This window comes from Diceros bicornis, chromosome 18 (genome assembly GCF_020826845.1).
Source record: "Diceros bicornis minor isolate mBicDic1 chromosome 18, mDicBic1.mat.cur, whole genome shotgun sequence".
NCBI classification, from domain to species: Eukaryota; Metazoa; Chordata; class Mammalia; order Perissodactyla; family Rhinocerotidae; genus Diceros; species Diceros bicornis.
The window spans coordinates 10,216,238-10,236,344 of record NC_080757.1 but is presented as its reverse complement, the minus strand read 5'-3'; the positions used below and the strand labels follow the sequence as shown (position 1 = coordinate 10,236,344).

Below are 20,107 nucleotides of genomic sequence, written 5' to 3'. Positions count from 1 at the left end.
AGGACCCCGGACCTGAACCTTCCTTGATTCTGATTCCCCCCACCTGACTCCCCAGACAACTGACCTTTGGGCCTCAAAGGGGATCCCTGCAGAACGGAAAGTTCTCGGCCGCGTTTATCGCTCACAGTCACAGGAGTCGCGGGGACCCCCCGTCCACTTAGGAGAAGATCATCTTTCTCCCTACTCTCCATCTCAGTGCTTTTAGGACGGTCTAAAGTACAAGACCAAGGGGCATTTCTGATTTCTTGATTCATTCACTCATTCGTTCATTCATTCAACAGATATTTATTGACCAGCTGGTAAGTGCCAGGCACTGTGCTGGGCTCTTGTTCTTGACAGAAGTCTCTACCTTCGTGGGGTTTATATTCTAGTCAGGGAGATCGACAGCAAACATGCAAACAATACGTCTGCATGGTAATAGGTGCCATAAATAAAATTTTAAAAGGGAAACACTAGAATAATATGATCAAGAAAAAGCTGTTTGAAGTGGGTCATTTGCCCTAAAACTTTGTTTTAGGAAATTTGGTCAAAAGTGAGAGGAAATGCATTTCTCTCTTCCAGGCCCTCAGTGTAATAAATGGATTTCCTTTTTATAAACCAGTGGGTGAAAAAATTCAGAATTCAAAGAGATAGTCAAAAGATGTTTCCTCAAGGTCATGAAAGACAAAGACTGAAGAACTCTTCCAGATTAAGGGAGATTAAGATGTGACAAAGTTGACACGAGAAATTTAATGTGTGATCCTAGTGGATCTTGGATTAGGGAAAAAAAACTTTTACTTTAAAGAATATTAGTAGAACAATTGGCAAAATTTGAATAAGGTCTCTAGCTTAGATAATAGTATTTGTTATCAGTGTTAACTTCCTGATTTTTGATATTCTAATGCCTTTATGGATGAGAACGTCCTTGTTAGAAAATACACACTGAAGTGTTTTGGGGTAAAGGGGCATTATGTCTGCAATTTACTCTCAAATGGTTTAGAAAAAATATATGCGTCTGTAGAGATAGAGAGACAATGATAAAGCAAAGACAATGATGTGCCTTTTCAGTGAATGCACAGGGAAATTCTTTGTATTATTTTTGCTACTTTTCTAGAAATAAAATTATTTTAAAATAAAAAGTGTTAAATGATAAGCCTTTTAAAGTTTTCCTTCCAGGTCTTATACAATATTATCATTGAGACATTAAATTGCTGTATAAAAAGAAGGAATGATTTCTAGGATTGAGTGTCCCTAAATGTTGACCTCCTATATATTAACACTATGTAATAACATGTTCATATAAAACCGCCTCTTTAGAGGGCAGCACAGCTTTTTCCTCACAATGGAGACAATGTGATCACCAAAACTCATAAAATAAAAATTGCAATCATTTAGACTTCTCAGAGGAATTATTTTTATAAAGTGTGAGGTTCAGCAAAGTCTCTTTATTCTCCACTCAAAAAATATTTGATGATAATCAAATATTACCCACACTGGTTTCTCAGCTCTCAGCTGTGTAGGGGAGGTTCTCTCTTTAACTGGACTGTTTCAAAGTTCTGAAAATATTTTCAAACTTCCCCCATCTCAGGAGGGACGGGCAAACCCATCAAGTACGGTGGGCCCAACTGCTTCTCTCCCTTGAGGTGACCCTCGTCTTCATTAATGATGTGACAGTGATGACACTGAAATACAATGAGAGGTGGGCTTCCCGTGCTCTCCAACATGGAAATCACAGCGTAGCAAGCGTGGGGACATTCTTAGTACACAGAGAAGATGCAAGGACTGAAGGGCTCCTCATACTCTTCTTCTCTCTGCCTGTAACTTACATGCCTTTTCTCCTGAGAATGGAAAGCCCAGGTCTTCAGGGCCAAGCTCCCCCAGCGACAGTTTATCAAGTCTAACTGTTCACAGGTGAAGGAAGCACTGTCATAGAGTGCAAGTGAGGAAAGCCCGTGACCTTGCTTTTGCAAGACTTCCCAAGGTCCTTGGAACAAATAGAAGAGAAAGAGTCAGCCATGTGGAGATCTGGGGAAAGAGCATTCCAGGCAGAGAAACAGCAAGTGCAAAGGTCCTTACGTGAGGACAAGCCCAGTGTGTTTGTTGAAAGAACAGGAAGCTAGTGTGTCTGAAGTGTGGTAATGGAAGGGGAAGAAGAGATCGGGGTGAGGTGGGATGGGTAGGCAAGGGTCAGATCATGTTGGGCCTTGCAGCCATGGGCAGGGACATGGTCGGATTTGTATTCTAGAAGATGACTTTGGTTGCAACATGGAGAATAGATTTTAAGCAGAAGGCTAGTAAAGAAGCCATCGAGTTCTCCAGGAAGGACAGGATGAAATCAGGCCAGGATGGAATCAAGAAACAGGAGCAAAGTGGAAGGAATCAAGAGATAGTTAGAAATAGGTGAAGGCAGTATAAATTTATGTTTTTAAAAAAAAGAGATAGAAGATAAGAAGGTCTGGACATGGGGCTGTGGGTGGGCGAGAAAAAGAGAAGGGTCTAGGATAACTGTTAGATTTTGGGCTCCAGCAGCCGGAAGTTTGGGGCATTCTGCTTATAGTAGGCTTCCTGCCTAAGGGACCTACTAGATAGTAAGAACTGGGTAGTCACATTTCACATTGTGAGTTAATAAACAACAGGCATTTAGGTCTGTTCTGTCATTTTCTGTGACCTTGGTTCACCGCAGCCTGCTCTACAGAGACGTCTCACAAAAGTGAGTTTTGGAGCCACCCTGTGGCCATAGGAAGCACTGCCAGTGACCAGGTGTCCCCTAGCGGGCCACTTGCTTCAGGGCTGGAACCCACATGTCCTAACATTTGAACTGGTCATAAAACAACTTAGAAAAAAAAATGTTTATCATGGAAAAATTCAAACATGTAAAAATAAAGAAAATACTATAATGAACCCCTTTGAAGCCTACCATTCTCCTTCAACAATTACCAACACATGGCCAACCTTGTTTCAGCTATACTCCTTCCTCCTAGGCCCACCAGGTTATTTTGAAGCAAATCTCAGACATCACAAAATAGTTCAAATTGTCCAATCTCATACATATTATTTTTTCACTGTTTGTCCCTCCCCGTTCCTTGTTTTCTTGCAATTTATCTGTTGAAGACACTGGGATGTTTTGGGCTGTGTACTAGTTGTGTCGTTTAACATGTTCCCCTGCGACCAGTATTTCCTGTAAACTGGTTGTTAGACCTAGTGGTTGATCAGCCTCATGTTCAATTTTCTGATAAAAATACATCATGGTACTTCTCATTCCATCACATCAGGATGCACATAATGCCTGCTTGTCCCTATTTTTCCGTTGTTAAATCTGAGCAGCAGGTTCAGATGTAGTCAGACTGAGGCAACCATTATAAAGTTCGCCATCAGTTTTTCACCTCCTGGTTTATTGATCATCACCGCCTAGCTCCATTATTTCATGAAAGGTTGAGAACTGGGACGTCCTAATTCTATCATTCCTTCTGCATTTATCACCTGGGCACCTGAGGCCATGCCCTCATCAACTCGTTGTTTACCATGAGATACAGGTCACACAGGAAAGCCTGGATAAATGTGTGGTATTTTTTCCCCATTATCTAACAGTTTTCAGAATGAGTCGGTTCCCTAGCATCCTCCAAAAGTGACTAATTAGTTGTTTTTAGTGTCATTGTGAACTTGGAGATTTTAACATCTTTTGTGTGTTCCAGTCCATTGCAGTTGTGATTCTTTTTAATGCTCAAATCATCTCAGTTTGGGCCAGTGGGAACCTCTTGAAGTTGGCCTCTGAGTTGTTTCTTTTCTTTTCTATGTGAAATTTATACAACATAAAATTAACTTTTGCGAAGTACACAATTCGGTGATATTTAGACACAGATAAGGAAACTGAGGCAAGAGTAACATATTTACCTGCCTGAGGACACATGGGCTGTAACTCATAACACCAGGCTTCAAATCCAGGCTGATTTGAGAATCTGAGCTCTTCACCACCACAATCTCTTACCTCTCACTGGTCCTCATTATAATGTGTAGTCATTTGATTTATTACTTTACTCATTTATTGTGTCTTTCCTACTAGAACACAACAAATAAATGCAACAAATAAATGAAGTTCCTTAAAGTCGGGGGAAAAAATAAAACGAAGCCCAGGAGGGCGCATGCCCATTCTAACGTCTGTGTAGGAGCTGAGGGGTGGGGAAGGGGAGGGGTGTAGCAGCTGCTCCGCTGCAGTCACTTGCCTTGAGGGAATCAAAGTCTAGTGTTCCCAGATCCCTTTTTTTTTTTTTAAGAGAGGCCAGAAATCCAGACTCTTGTTCTGATTATAAACGTTGGTAACCAAATTAAAAATGAGAAATGAGAAGGAAAAAAATAACCCTGATGTCAACAGCATACAGGCCTCAGCCCACCAGTTTTCAGCCTCTGGATCAGCGCTGTCCAATAGAACTTTGTATGATGATGAAAATATTTCATATTGTCTCTGTCCCATATGGTAGCCAGCTAGCTCCATGTGGCTACTCAACACTTGAAATGTGGCTAGTGGGACTAAGGGACTGAATTTTAAAAATCAAGTTAATTTGAATAGCCCCATATTGAATAGCCACCCTAGTGGCTACTATATTGAGCAATGCAGCTCTGAAAAGAATAATTTATTGGTTTCTAAAATTTGGAAACTGGTGGGATGAACGGAGGAGATTTAAACATCAGAGAGCGCTCTGGATGGTGACACTGGACTGATCATATGCACACCTGCTGCAGAACCTCTCTGAGCCTAGAGATCAAGTCCATGTTCCCTGGTACCATCTTCACTGACCCAACTTCCTTTTCTAGCAAAATTTTCCACTTCACTCCATGCTCTTCAGCTACCCAGACATATCTCCTTCCTCTATAAGCCAGGCTCTTGCTCACTCTAGTGCTTTTGCTAAAGCTATCCCTCATTAACTTCAAAAATGCTCATTGAATACATACCATACTCAGGAATTGTACCGGGTGCTAGGAACACATATTTCCCACTCTGGAGTAACTTAGTGTGTAGTCAAGGAAACAATTAAAAGGTAGTATTTTAAGTGTTATCTTGGAGGAGACACAGGAAGGGAGAAGTGGGGAGGAGGGAGCTTCTGGATTGAGTCTTGAGGGGTATATCAGGGTCAGCCAGGTGAAGGATTGGAAGACCATCAAGCAATACCAGGGACAGCGGCACAGAGATGGTTGGGCCCTAGGGGAGTTTAGGCAATGGTAAAGGAGTCAGCATGACCGTCAGGAGGTGAAGAGGCAGTAGCTGAAGAATCAGGCAAGGACCAGATACTACTACTAATACCAACCATAATACCTGAGTGATTATTACCAGCCAGGCTCTGAGCACTTTATTTGTAGTAAATAAACTAATAGTGATCCATTATAATCTTTACTATTTTACAGATGGGGACATTGAGATACAGGGAGGTTCAATAACTAGCCCAAGTTACACAACTAGTAAGTAGCAAAGCCTGTATGAGAACCCTGGCAACCTGGTTCCAGAGCCCATGCTTAAGAAGTGCTGCCCTTGGGGCCCCAGCCAATAAGTTAGGACTTAATCCTGAAGGTGATGGGGCACTGATTTTAAGCCACAGCGTGATGGGATCATGTTTGCATTTTTAAAAGATGATTCTCTTTGACTATTCTGGAGGCAGAGAGATCAGAGAGGAGTCTATTACAATAATCCAGCAAGACAGACTATGGCAATGGGAATGGGTAATGAGGGCCAACAGGAGAATCATGAAGGAAACAAAATCGACAGGACTTGGTGACTGGAAATGAGAAGTGAGGGAGAGGGAAGAGTCAAGATGAGACCCCAGCCTTAGCTCGCCCACTCACTGGGAGTGCACAAGGACTGGGAAGGAAGGATGGCAGGGTCAAGTGGAGGTGTCCAGCAGGCACTGGGGTCCAGAGGTGGGAGCGAGATTCAAGAGCCCTCAGCACACAGGTGATGGCTGACTCCACGGAAGGTGTGTAGGAGAGAAGGTAGAACTCTGAGAAAAAAGGACAGAAAGAGAGACTGGGGGCAAGTGGGGGGAGAGCTAGGGAAAGCCAGCAGACGAGTGTTGTGACACCGAAGGCAGAAGAAGGCTCTTAAAGAATCTTGCCCGGAGTCAATTAAGGCCAGGCCCGAGAAACGTTTGCAGGCTTTGACATATCTGTGATTCTTGATAACTTTCAGGAGGGCCACTGTGCAGAACGAGCAGACATTTGGCTTGGAAAGGAAGGAGTGAGCTACAGTATGACCTCTTTCACCTTACTGGCCTGTTGAACTCCTCTCATCCTTCAAAAAGCAAATGGGGGGTCTCTGCCAGCTTCTGGTATCCCTCTTTAGAAGTTCCCAGCTCTGTCTCACCTAGGGAGCTCTAAAAAATACTGATGTTTATCGTGATCGAAACCACAACAGTGGTTGTCTCTAGAAAGGGACGGGAGGGGATTGATTGGGAAGGGACACGAAAGAACTTTCTGGGGTGAAGGAAATGTCCTATATCTTGAAAGGGTTGTGGGTTGCATTTGTTAGAACTCACCAAAATATACACTTAAGATGTGTATTTCATTGTATGTAAATTGTTCCTCAAAATTGTAAAAAGTGAAAAATTATCGAAGCCGGGGCTCTATCCTAGACTTTAAAGTCAGAATCTCCGAACATGGGGCTTGTGCGTGGTTATCTAGAAGGTTCCGCAGCCGACAGTAATGTGCAACCAGCGTGGCGACGCACCGCTGGAGCAGCTAATCTCTCACCCCTTCAGGTGTCCTGGGCTCTGGCACGACTCCATCACGTTCGGTCTGGTATCCGCCCTTCCATCCGTTTCGGCGCAAGTCCGTCCTGGCTGGGCTGTGAGCTCTGAGTCCCCCAGGTAACCAGCTCCGGGCCACTGGTCGTCGGCAGGACGCCGGGGGCGGGGTCGGAGGCACCGCTGAACCGGGAGCCCACAGAGCCGCTGCCCTGGGGGGTGCAGCGGGCCCTGCTTCTCTCACGAGGCCCCCGAGAGCGCATGCATCACGCCGCGGGATTTCAGAAGTTCTGGAAGGTCCTTGGCGCTCGCGTCCTGACAGCCCGGACCCCGGCCGCGCGGCCAAAGAGTGGTCATGAAGGAACCTGTCCAGGCGTATGGCCGGCCGACCTCGTGGCGCAACGGTAGCGCGTCTGACTCCAGATCAGAAGGTTGCGTGTTCAAATCACGTCGGGGTCAGCCCTTTTTTTTTTTTTTTTTTTTTTTTGGTCCTATGGCTTCGGTTACTTTTATTTATTCTCCTCATTTTCAACTATGTTCGAGCCCCAGCACCCGTGTCGGAGAAAACTCACCTCGTAGGGGCCGGAAAGGGAGGGTCCTGGCGCGAAGTCCCGTGCCGCCCCGTCGGGGGAGCGCAACGATCTCGCGGTGTTTTTTGCAGACGCGGGTACCGTAAGTCTGGGCCCATAGCGCAGCTCCTGAGGACTGGCGCGCGCTCCGGATCGCTCAGCCAAGAGGGAGCAGGGTCGGGCGCTCGTGTAGGCGGGAAGGTCGCCTGGTCTGTCAGTGCCCGCGATTCGTCTTTGCAGTGCTGGGCAGGATCCCTCAGAATGCGCCCCTTCACGACTTGGGTGAGTCCACACTGAGGAGTAAGAGTTCAGACCCCAGAGAGAAGATCCTAAGCTTATCTTCTGTAGACGAGGTGGCCGAGTGGTTAAGGCGATGGACTGCTAATCCATTGTGCTCTGCACGCGTGGGTTCGAATCCCATCCTCGTCGGTTTGCGCTTGAGGCGGCGTAGGGTCAATTTTGTAATCCAAAACAAGAATTTCTCGTTACCTTTCGTCTGCCTGGATTCAATTTCCGTGTCACCCTTTCACTGTCTCTCGCCCCCAGCTGTAGTTTTCGTCCCTTCTACTCCGTTTTCCAGTACTGGGAAAGGTTGGTTATTAAGGGCACCCAGGCATTCACTTACCTGCCGTGGAGCTGACCTGGCCAGGGAAACAGGTACCTAGCCAGTTGTGGCCGGCGCCGTGGCTTAGTTGGTTAAAGCGCCTGTCTAGTAAACAGGAGATCCTGGGTTCAAATCCCAGCGGTGCCTCTAGAATCTCTTGCTTTTGCAAAGACTCCTCGAGGAAGGGTCGCTGAGTCTGGGCATTCGGCATATAGAATTTCCCACAGGTTCATTCATCCTCTCTCCGGGAGTCCACTGGGCGCTATCAGGGGGCGTTTTCCATTTCTGGTTGTGTGCGTGGACTCAATGTGCGTGGTGTCACTCTTCTGCTCCGTATCCGCCAAGCGCCAGAGTCGCATCTTCTATGCTTGTCAGTGTTGCGGCTTGGCTGTTCTCGAAATGCTCAGCGGGATTCGGTTTTTGTGTTCTATTTTCATGCCTACCAAAGCAATTTTTTAAGTTTTCCGAAAGACAGGACTGATCAGTAATATGAATTCTACATAGTTTCATATTGAGCTCTCAGTAGGAGAGGCCGGTTAGCTCAGTCGGTTAGAGCGTGGTGCTAATAACGCCAAGGTCGCGGGTTCGATCCCCGTACGGGCCAGTGGCTTGTTTTCACAAGTTGCGTTGCCGATTTCTTCTTAATTGAGAAGGCTTCTGGGGCAGCATTCCCAATCCTGGAATTTTTCACTCCCAAAAAGGAAATGTATGGAAATTCAGTCCAAAGTGGTAGTGTCTTGAGTGGGAGGAGAAAGGTTTGATGAATCTGGAGCTCTTTTTGTGACCTCTGTTTCTAAATCTTCTGACCATAACATGGGCTGCTGGAACTTACTATGTGAACTGTAAACAGAAGGCTGCCAGGGGTTGGAACAGACTGTCTCAAACAATACATATGGCACTGATCAGCGTGAGAAATGGGGCCAGGAATAGAGCTAACAGGTGTTTCCAGTCTTCCTCCAGATCCAGATGTCCAATTTGCCCAGCCCCTACCTGTCCACTTCAGGATCTGAGAAGATGACCACTTCCCTTTCTCATCTGAATCACCTTGCTTCCTTTTCTGCTTTTACCCGATTTCTGAGCCAATATCTGTGTCTTGCATCTCCCCTCAGATCTGTTGCCTAAGAGCAGGAACCATATCCCTCCCCATGTATCCTGGGACCTCCACCCCACTCCCAGCACCAGCCCCAAGGGAGCTCCACCAAAAAGACCGACCCTCATTCCCATTCCTTTGGTTCATCAATCCCTGTAACCCCACACAGACACAGCCTCAGCCTGAGCAGCAGCAGCACTTTAATTCCACAAAAATTCAGAAAGCCAAAACTGATTAGAACACTCCACCAAGGTGGGCTTCAAAACCGGCAACAATTCTACCTGAACCCTGAGAGCAGTGAGACCCCTCCCAACTCACTCCCTCTACCATGCAATGCATTCCTTCTAGCTCCACTGCAGTTCTGGCTGGGGAAGTGGGATGCTAGGGGGCCAGCAGGCAGAAGCAGGAGGTTATCCATCTGCAGGTGTGCATCCTTGTCTACATGGTGTGTGGCCAAGGACCACTCAAGCTCCCACAGCCCCTGGCACCTGAGATATGGCCACTGGAGTCAGGGTGGCCACAGTGGGGGCTGGGGCCTCCTTTGTTCTCCTTTCTTGATCACGTATGGCAGTCATGTCTCCCACCATGAGACCTAAAGCCCTGGGTTCCCCGGGATGGTACTCTAGCTAGGGAAGAGCGTTGGGGAGAACAAGGTAACTACAGGTGGCCAACTGAATAGAAGCAGAGCATCATCCTCTCCCACCAGGAGAGCCTTTAGAACTTTCCCATATACACTCGCATAACACCCAGCGAGTAGTCTGCAGGCCTGCTAAATGCATCTGGAAAAGCCTCCAATAAATAGGCCTCCCCTCGGCGGGCGGCCTTGAAGAGTCCTTAGGATCCCCCTGGGCCCTGGCCTGGCCTGGCCTGGCCTCTCCTGCTCTCCTGGTCACTTGCACAGGGCCTCCAACACCTCCAGCGTGCGTCGAATATCGCGGACTTGGCGCGCCAGCCCCTGAACCGGCTGCAGAGCCCGTTCCAGCTCCTCGCAGCGCGCCAGCAGGGTATACATGCCCTTGATGCTCATGTCCACGGCTTCGCCTAGGGAGTCCACCGCGTCGCGGTAGGTCTGGATGCAGCCCACGCTCAGCGCTGTCAGCTCCTGCACCGCGCCACCCAGCCCACGAAGCAGACGGTCCACTCTGCCGCCCAGCTCCCGACTCAGCCGCTCCAGGTCCCGCAGCACGTCGGGGTCGATGGGGGGGATGGCCGGAGTGGCTGCGGACATTGAACAGGGCCGCGCAGGGGGAGGGGGCGGGGGTTGAGGGGCGCCGCTCAGACGGATCTTGAGTTGCAGGTTGTTGGCGACAAAGTGAGTGAGGTCGCCGTGGCGGCTCACCGTGCCCTCGAGCTCCAGGGGGCTGGAGATGGTGGCGCGACGCCCGCCGCCCGCGCCAGACTCGGCACCCCCTGCGGAGCCGGCACCGCCGCACGCCCCGCTCAGCCCGTCCAGGCTGCGGCTGTCCTGAAGGCGGCTGGAGAACGAGCGGCCAGCCCTGCCGGCTGCCGCCGCCTCCTCGTCGTCTTCCTCCTCCTGCTCAACATCCATCCCGCCGCCTCCCGGGCTCCCTCGACGGCACGCCCTCTCGGATGCAGGCTTGTCCTCTGGCGGCTCAGGGTCCTTGCGCCGGGAGGACCCGTGCGGGTCGTGCTCGAGACCCGGCACCCCCCGGCAGCTCCCCGTCCCAGACGGCGTCCCTCCGCGGCCAGGCTCGTCCTCCCGAGCCTCCCGTTCCGGCCAGTGGACGACGCTGCAGCTCGAAGTCTTCGCGGACGTCCTGGGGTGGCGGCTCGCGCCCCCAACGTTCTCGGCCTCTTCCTCCCCGGATAACCGGAGGCCTGAGGGCGGCTCAGAGGGCGTTCGGCCCAGCCCGCCACCGATGATCGAGGCTTGCTGTTCCCCCAGAGCCAGAAGGTCCGCCTCGGGCCCAGGCCGCCCCCGGGGCGACTCCATACTGCAGTTGGGGGCAGGAACCGAAGAATTGGTTCTTCCCGGCTCCAGAGGCGTTGGCGGCGCCTTTAAGGGGCGTTGGTAGAGGCGCGCCGATTGGCAGCGGCTGACAATGGTAAGGACGGGAAGAACACTCTGATTGGTCGCTGCGACCAGGAAGTCCCGGAAGAAGAGCTGGTATTGAACAGCCTGACACACGTGAGAGCCAGCGGGGTGGAGAGAAGAAGGTGACAGCTGCCCTCGTCGCCCCGCCCTTTCAAAAAGTTGAGGGGGCAGATCTTAAAGATGAAGGTCCTGAAATACCGGAGTCCTCTGGGGCGGAGCTCAGACTCCTTCCGCCCACAATTGTTGCTTAGCAAACACACCAAGCGGGGACCAAACTTGGGGTTCCTAAGAGAGGTTTTTGGGATGGAAATAGTATATCCTGCTTGGACCATTGGGATTGAATCGCATCTTGATCAGGAAGGGTGAAACCAGAATTCTCAGCATGAGTGGTTGGTTCCATCGTCCTGGCTAACAGACCTAGCAGATGAGCTGCCCAGAGCGACTCACAGTGGACAGCTAAGCTGGCTTAAGGGTCTTCCTATGCTTTTGACATCTGTTTTCTGCCTCCTGCCCCCTCCAAGAGAGGGGAGTCTCTCCTCTTGGAGGATGGTGTGTGATTTCGCCACTAGGTAAAATATCCAGTAAATGAATGGCCCTTCACGAAGATCAGAGCCCTAGTACCATTATGATCTCGTCTCTTCCTTCTCTTCCCCTCACTGGTCCTGCGGGAGCCACACTGGCCTCCTCACTGTTCCTCTGACAGGACAGACATGATCCCGCCTCAGGGATTTACGTTTGCTACTGCCCCCACCCCTTTTTTTTTTGAGGCTGAGTCTACCAAGAAAACTTGTCAATTTAGATATTCTTCCTTCCCTTCTCCTTCAGGTCCTTATTCAAATGTTCAGTGAAGCCTCCCCTTACAACCTGTTTAAAATTGCAGCCACTTTCCCCAGCAATTCCTGATCTTCCTTCCCTGCTTTTTCTCTATAGCACTAGTCACCATCTGACATACTATATATTTTGCTACTTGCTCACGTAAGCTCCATAAGGGTAAGGCTTTTTGTCTGTTTTGTTCTCATCTGTATCGCTGTGCTCAGAACAGTGCCTAGCATGTAGAAGGTGCTTGATAATTATTTATGAAGTAAATGACCCCAAGCCATTAACTTCCCCTTTTTGGCTTCAACTCATTCAAGATGTGTTTCTGTCACTTGCACCCAGAGTCCTGACTAATACACTGTGAGGCCCATGGTCTACTCTAAGCTTCTCCATCTCTCCTGGACTGACACCCTGCCTTGTCTTCCTTTTACCCCCCAGCAGGCAGTTGCTCTTTATCCAGCAAGTGACAGAAAACACAAGTTAAACCAACAAAAAAACTCAGGAGAGTTTATTGTCGTGCAATAATGGTCTCAAGATAGAGTGCGCCTCAAAGAAGCCTGCATTCAGTGCCCTAAGGCTGTCAGGAAAGACCTGGTTTCTGTCTGTGGGGGCAGCTTTATCCCAAGTGGGCTTCCTCATGGAGGCAATATGGCTATGTCATTTATCATTCTTTGGGGGTTATATTAGTCTGCTCCAGCTGCTATTACAAAATACCATAAACTAGGTGTCTTAAACAACAGACATTTATTTCTCCCACTTCTGGAGGCTGGGTAGTCTAAGGTGCCAGCTGGTTCGGTTCCTGGTGAGGCCCCTCTTCCTGGCTTGCAGATAGCCATCTGCTTGATGTATCCTCACATGGTGGAGAGAGAGCTGGCTCTCTGGCCTCTTCTTATAAGGACACTAATCCCATCATGAGGACCCCACCCTCATAACTTCATCTAAACCTGATTACCTCCAAAGTCCTCACCTCCAAATACCATCACGCTGGCGGTTAGGGCTTCAGCATATGAATTTTGAAGAGACAAAAACATTCAGTCGAGGGATCATTTGTCCTTCTTTTTGGCTTCCCAGGATCAGAATCCCAATGTTTGAGGACTCTCCCACTTCATCAGGCAGAGCCCATCTTCCACTACAAAAGCTGGAATGCTAAGCAGTCCCCTTCCCAGCTTCCCCAGCACATGGCTCAGGCTCCACCATGATCTACTGGCCCATTTCTGCAGTGGAATTTCTCCTGGCTGTGTAAACTCCAAGCCTGGTCCTCCTACAGATTCCTGGCACTCCTAGAGATTCTGCGAGTTACCCAGGATGCTGATTGTAAGGTCCTTTTTCTGCTTAAATGAGCCCAAATTGTTTTCTGTCGCATGCAACCAGGAACCCTGGCTAATATATTCCCACATCTTCCAGAAGGGGAGAAAGGAATAGCTTCCATTTGACCTCACGGAAAAACAAGGATGCATCTTTCCCAAAAGCCCCAGTCAATTTCTCTTTACATCTCATTGGCCTGAACTGATTCATATGCCCAATTTAGTCACATTGGCCGGGGTAATACCATGTCTGACTCCTGCCAGAGTGTCTGGAAGCAATCACTCTGGCAAGGTGATAAGAATTCACTGATTAGGTTAAAACATTTATGCTCCTCCTGGAGCTAGGGGTGGGTCAGTTCCCTCCAAACTCAAGTAGCTGCAACACAACAGGGGAGGGAGAGGGGCTGTGGGGGAGCGACCACAGTGTCCACTGCGTTAGGGGTCAGCAAAGTATGGCCTATAGGCCAAATCCAGCTCTCCACCTGTTTTTATATGGCCTGTGAGCTAAGAATCGTTTTTACATTTTTAAATGGTTGAATAATCTAAATAATATGAAAATTCATACAATTACATGAAATTCAAATTTCAATGCCCATAAAGTTTTATTGGAATACAGCCGCATTAACTCATTTACGTACTGTCTGTGGTTGCTTTTGCGCTATAACGGCAGAGTTAAGTAGTTTCAACAGAGGCCATGTGGCCGGCAAAGCCTTAATTATTTCTCAGACTTTTACAGATAAATTTTGCCATGTCTTGCACTGCAGTTCTCCCCTGTTTAGGCTGCTGGGAAGCGGGAGCCCCCTCACCAGGAAGGGCTCGATTCTCCTGCTTGCCTATCATTGTCAGCAACTGTTGGTCACTTCTGGTGGTCCAGTGTGACTCATTTTCACAGGTATGCACACTCCGTTTAGGAGGCTTTGGAATCTTTTTTTCAATATTTTATAAAAATATTTCTTGGAAAAAGAGGCCTGTATTACACAGTGTAGGGAGCTAGAGAAGGATGAGTTTTGCTGCAATCAGGGACGAGTGTCTTGTTAAAGGCCCAGGTTTTTCTGCTGACCCACGAATACCCATTTTTCTGTTGCAAACTATGGAATTCCTATCAATGGGAATTTCGTATATGAAGAAAATGGTGGCATTTTGAATCAATTTATATAAATGGAATAAGAGACCATCTATTTGGACTAAAACAAAAACAAGAAACAATTATTTCATCCCTTACCCCCCAAAAATTCCATTTCGATCACAATTCTAAATGAAAAAGCAGAAAAATACTGAAAGAAAACAGAGGTGCATTTTTTTTTATAACGTTGGTGTGATGAGGTTTTTTTTTTTTTTTTTTTTTTTTTGTGAGGAGGACCAGCCCTGAGCTAACATCCAATGCCAATCCTCCTCTTTTTTGCTGAGGAAGACTGGCCCTGGAGCTAACATCCACACCCATCTTCCTCTACTTTATATGGGATGCCACCACAGCAAGACTTAATAAGCAGTGCGTCGGTGCACACCCGGGATCCGAACCGGGGAGCCCCAGGCTGCTGCAGCAGAGCGTGTCACTTAACCACTTGCACCACCAGGCCAGCCCTAGGTTTTTTAAAGAGCAAAAGTCAGATATCACAAATGAAAAAGATGATGGACTTGACAATGTAAAACTGAAAATTTCAACATACAAAACCACCCTAAACTATGGTAAAAGACAATCGTAGAAAGGAAAATAAATACTGGCGTAGTATTTGAAAAATTGTTAATATCCCTTGACCTTACAAGTAAATGAGCAAAAGATACATATATTAGAAAAATGGCTAAGGACTCCAGGGTTGGTTAATTCATCAGCTCAGCAGAATCATCAAGGACCCAGGCTCCTTCCATCTTTATGTTCTGTCAACCTCAGTCTGCAGATTTGTCTTCACCTCAGCTCTCCTCATGGGCACAAAATGGCTGCCACACATCCAGTTATCTCAGGAAGATTGAACTAGTTGCACTGGGGTATTAGAGGTCAGTAGGTCAGTCAGTCAAATCAATCATGACCACCCAGTTTTGCTTCAAGCCACACCATTAGGAGACAGTCTGTAAAACTAATACAACTCTTCCAACTATTATACTCGTTCATTCACATAATCAGTGAGGGGCACAAAATATAACACTTCTATTAAAAAAGAATCACGCCACTGACAAGACCAGAGAGGGTGTGCAACACTGCAAAGCTCAATGGATATAGGGGCACTAGGAGAATGTGGCTTTCTCCAAAGGACTGCCCCACCATCTCTCCTTTTAACCTATTCTAGACTTTGAAAACTACTTGCTTGAGGTACAGCCGACGTGTGGGAATTTGTCTTCTTAGAATCTGTTCCTTTGGAAAATCTGCTGTCAAACCCTTTAGGTCCTGTCTGTCTTGCTTTTTGTAGACATTCTAATAAGTGTGTGGTAATATCTCATTATGGTTTTAATTTGCATTCCTTAATAACTAATGATGTTGAACATCTTTTCCTGTGTTTATTTGCCATCTACATATGTTCTTTGGGGAATGTATTCCCACTTTTATGTTATTTTCTATTTTACATATCTTGTAAACTACTTTAAATCCTTTCTAGAATAAGACTATATTTTTAAATGCTATTTATATCCATGTACATTACTACACTTGAGAACAGACCATGTTGTACGTAAGGAAGGATTGTTATTTCTATCTTAAAGGCTCAAAAAAATTAAACAGCTTGGTCAAAGTCACTTGGCTAAATAACGTGGAAAAGGAACTAGAACTTAGGCACGCTGACGGGAAGTGAAAGCTTGTTCCTCCTCAGAGCCCCCACCCGCCAAGGCTGCGATGTGGGACGGGACAGATCACTCCCGTCTTGTCAGTGCCCACACCACTCCATGGCGATGCAGACAGGCTTTCGAAAGAGCAGTATCAGCCAACCTTTCAGGAGGACATGATGAGATCCCCCAGGAAGAAGAGAGGTGGCTTTTCATTTCTCCTCTTTTCTGTCATCATCCATTCAGTGGGAAGTAAGGTGATCATCAAGTACTCAAAGTGAACAAATGTCCCAGTCAGTTGGACTCAGCACTTTGATATCTTTACTCAGAAGAATGTCAACTAGGACAGGCACAGTCTCTTGTATTCTTTGTGGGGTCTGTGGAGCAGGATGTTTGTCGAATGGGCTGTGGGGTGGAATGTAGGGTTTATGTGGGAAGTAGAATTATGTCATATTTTTACATTACATTAGGGGGGTGGCTCTTCCTCTGGATACTTGGAATTTTTATGAGTGAGATGATGCCTCTTAGAAAAGTCTCTGAGGGGTCAAGCACAAGTCAATGACAATGGTCATGGCACAGATCACTGATTCTTCCCATTACTCAAAATAGGCTGGGAGTGGCATACTGGATAGAGGGAAGAGCAAGTGCAAAGGCCCTGAGGTGGAAAAAATTTGGCGTGTTCAAAGGACAGCAAGGATGCCAGTGCTTTAATGATGGAAGAGGAAGAGAAGTTGGAGATGAGCTTGGAGAGGTAGGAAGGAGCAGGATCTCCTCAGCAGGGATTTTTAGCTCAGAGTCCCCTAGGGAGTTTTAAAACATATGAATGCCTGGGTCTCAACCCAGGCCAATTAAATCTGAATTTCTTAGGGCGAGGTCTGAGAGATCTATTTTCTTTTAAAGCCCTCCAGGTGATTCGGATGTGTAGCCAGAGTTGAAAACTGACAGAGGACCCTGCCATGGTAAGGAATTTGGATTTTATTCCAAGTAGTGTACACTGAAAAACCGAAGGAGGGTTTTGAACAGGGGAATGACCTGCTCTAACTTCCGCTGTGTGGAGAATGGACTGTAGGGGCCAAGAATAGATGTAGGGAGAACAGTCAGGAGGCTTGTTGCCATCGTCCAAGCCAGAAAGGATGGTGGCTTGAACTAGTGTGAGAGTGATGGAGTTTGTGTGGAAGGAAGGTGGGGCTGGGACTCAGTGGATCTGACTGGCAGTAGGAAGGGCAGGGTTGAGGGAGAAGAAAAGGAAGAGAAACCAGGGATGATTCCTAGATTTTTGGCCTCAGCAACTGGGTGAATGATGGTGCTATTGACTGAGATGGGGGAAACATGGTTTTGTGTGTGTGTGTGTGGCGGAGGGGTGGTGAATCGAGAGTACTGTTATAGGCATCTTAACTTTGAGAAGCCGATTAGACACATGAAGTGGAGAAGCCAAGGATATATGCATTCGGGGCTTGGTGAGGAGGTTGAGGTGAGGATATTGAGGTGGGAGTCATGTTTAAAGCCATGGGATGGGGCGGGCCCCGTGGCTTAGCGGTTAAGTGCGGGGCTCTGCTGCTGGCGGCCGGGGCCCGGATCCCCGGCACGCACCAACGCACTGCTTCTCCAGCCATGCTGAGGCGGCGTCCCACATACAGCAACTAGAAGGATGTGCAGCTATGACATACAACTATCTACTGGGGCTTTGGGGGAAAAAAATAAATAAATAAAAATTAAAGCCATGGGATGGAGTGAGATTAAAGAGTGTAGATGGAGAAGAAAAGAGAACTTAGCGTGGAGCCCTGCCAGGTCCCCCATCAGGCTTCAGAGAGGGCCTAGCTCAAGGGACTTAGCTAAGCCAGGAGGAAAACAGAGATAGTGCATTTCCGGAGGTGGAAGGCGGGGAGGGGGATATTTCTAGAAGAGAAAGTTCACCCCTGTTGAATGTGGCTGTGAAATGGGGTCAGAGAAGGGCCCATTGGATTTGGCTGGAGCGGTTTCAGCTGCTGAGGGGCGGGATTGGAGGAGGGAGACAGGCCAGGATGCCTCTTAAAAAAGTCTCTAAGGGGTCAAGCACAGGTCACTGACAAAGGTCATGGCACAGAGAGGCGAGGAAGGCAGTGTAGACGGTGAGTGTAGAAAATGCACTTGAAACATTTTGCTGAGAGCAAACTGGGAGTCACAAGATGTGGGAGCAAGCTACTAGTTGTTTGTATAGTGATTATAGTGATGAGAATTGTCCAGCAAAAAAGGAACATATTAATGATTGAAAAGGAACAATTGCTGGAGTGAAGTTGTTGACTAGCAAGAGGACAGGGGACAGAGCAGCCCTGGAGGGCCTGCCTCTGATGGGACCAGGGCACTTGTTCCACTGGAGGGGGGGAGTGGAGAGGCAGCTGACACGTGAAGAGAGTAGCTTGGGAGAGTTGGTGGTTGGATTATGAAAGAGCCCCGTCTGATTCTGCTGTCTCTCAGACAACTGCTAGGGGAGGTCGTGAGGGAGGGGGCTGTGGGGAGCTTTGGTGACTTGGGGATTGGAAAAGCCAACACACGGGGAGACTTAGTAAGAGCGTTAGTCAGCATTAAGGGTGTGGGAAAATGGGTGCCCTCCATCAGTGCTGGTGGGAGCACGAGCTGTCCCACCACTTGGGAGAGCAATTGGGCAAATTCTATGGAAGGTCTCCTGGGTGTACCCTATGACCCAGCATTGCCGTGTCCTTCTCTAGATTTTCCCCAGAGAAGCCCTCACACGGGAGCACAAGGAGGCATGCAAAAGACATGGCCACAGTACCACACACTGAAAATAGTCTACATGTCCCTCAACAGAATGGCTTTAAAAAAACCTAGGAATATTCATAGTAAGGATTATAGTGCAGGAGTTTTAAAAAACAAAGCACATCTCTGCAAACTGTCATAGAGAGGCTTCTAAGGCATCTAGTGCAGAAAGGAAGTGACAGAAAACACATACAGTGTAATACTATTTATAATAAGGAATGCCCACATGCTAAAAAAAATGCCGTTTTCTAGAAGTATATAGGTATGTATGTAAATACAAAGAAAGAGGACTAGAGAGCTATGTTACCAAACTGATATTAGTATCTGGTATTAGCATAATTGGAAAAATGGAATTCCAGCTTATTCATATTATTTATAAGTGAATTAACTCATTTAATTTGTGTAAATTTAAAAAAATTTCAGCTTATTCATATTATTTATAAGTGAATTAACTCATTTAATTTGTGTAAATTTAAAAAAATTTTAATCTTTTACAGAGACAAGACAGGGCTCAAACTCAAGCCCTGAGGAAGCAGGTCCTGGGGCATGAGGATTAGGGGTCCTAAGCACGGGGCATTTGCCTAAGAGGCTTGGCAGTGAGGGTAAAGAAATGCGGGCGGAGCACATGTAGGGGACAGCCGGTGTGTTCAGAATTTTTAAAACACCTTTGAAATACTCCTGGATCAGAGAAGAAATCATAATGGTAATTAGAGAGTATTGAGACCAGAATAATAACAAAATATACCCCATCTCAGGCCTGTGTGACGCAATGATGTAATGAAACCGAGAACTAAGGAGTTAAAAAATCTTCCCTAGAGCAAAAACTTTAAGATAAGCTTTGCTAGCTGCAGCTGTGCGTATGCAACATAATCAGCTGTTGTTCAAAACTAACCAGGTCTTTCTGTCCCTCAGTATATGAGTGAGCTGTCTTTCCCAGGAAGTCAAGGTCCAGACAGACGTCAAGATTCAGCCTCACGAGGCCGAACGCAGGCTGAAGATAAAAACGAACCAGAAAAGTCCGGACAGTCAAGGAAAAAGAAATTCAGTCTTCTAGGTCAAACGCAGGCTGGTGGGAAGGCGCCAACCAGCAAGGCCACGTGCTCCCCCTCCCCTACCTAAAACCCCAGCACATGCTCTCCCTCCTCTACTGAAAACCCCAGATAAAAACCCCTACCTTTTTCCCTTGGAACTGTGTCTGAGTTCTAACTCCCATCTCTTCATCTGGCTGCCTTTTGATGGTAAACCTCTTTCCTTGCCACAAACCTGATGTTTCAGTTATTGGCCCTACTGTGTGGCAGGTAAACGACCCTGTGTTTGTGTTCAGTAACAATAACACTTTGATGGATGTTGATAGCTGTTAAGTGCTCAGGCTGGGGGAGAATTTGGAGAGGGATTAGTGATCTATAGGTTGGGGACTGGACAAATGACACAAGACTATTGACTTCAGGGACAGTCA

The 20,107-nt window shown here is 47.4% G+C and overlaps 1 protein-coding gene and 4 non-coding genes across 5 annotated transcripts; 4 read left to right on the top strand and 1 right to left on the bottom strand.

The window, feature by feature from the left end:
- The first annotated feature begins 7,094 nt into the window (after positions 1 to 7,094).
- On the top strand, positions 7,095 to 7,166 carry TRNAW-CCA (transfer RNA tryptophan (anticodon CCA)). The gene has a single exon. It is a non-coding gene; the product is annotated as a tRNA-Trp (tRNA).
- Positions 7,167 to 7,623: 457 nt separating this feature from the next.
- Positions 7,624 to 7,705, top strand: TRNAS-GCU (transfer RNA serine (anticodon GCU)). The gene has a single exon. It is a non-coding gene; the product is annotated as a tRNA-Ser (tRNA).
- Positions 7,706 to 7,953: 248 nt separating this feature from the next.
- TRNAT-AGU (transfer RNA threonine (anticodon AGU)) lies at positions 7,954 to 8,027 on the top strand. Its single transcript has one exon. It is a non-coding gene; the product is annotated as a tRNA-Thr (tRNA).
- Positions 8,028 to 8,410: 383 nt separating this feature from the next.
- TRNAI-AAU (transfer RNA isoleucine (anticodon AAU)) lies at positions 8,411 to 8,484 on the top strand. The gene has a single exon. It is a non-coding gene; the product is annotated as a tRNA-Ile (tRNA).
- Positions 8,485 to 9,152: 668 nt separating this feature from the next.
- Positions 9,153 to 11,014, bottom strand: BORCS6 (BLOC-1 related complex subunit 6). Its single transcript, XM_058559764.1, has one exon. The coding sequence runs from the start codon at positions 10,922 to 10,924 to the stop codon at positions 9,860 to 9,862; it is 1,065 nt and encodes a 354-aa protein (XP_058415747.1). The 5' UTR covers positions 10,925 to 11,014; the 3' UTR covers positions 9,153 to 9,859.
- Between the last annotated feature and the right edge of the window lie 9,093 nt (positions 11,015 to 20,107).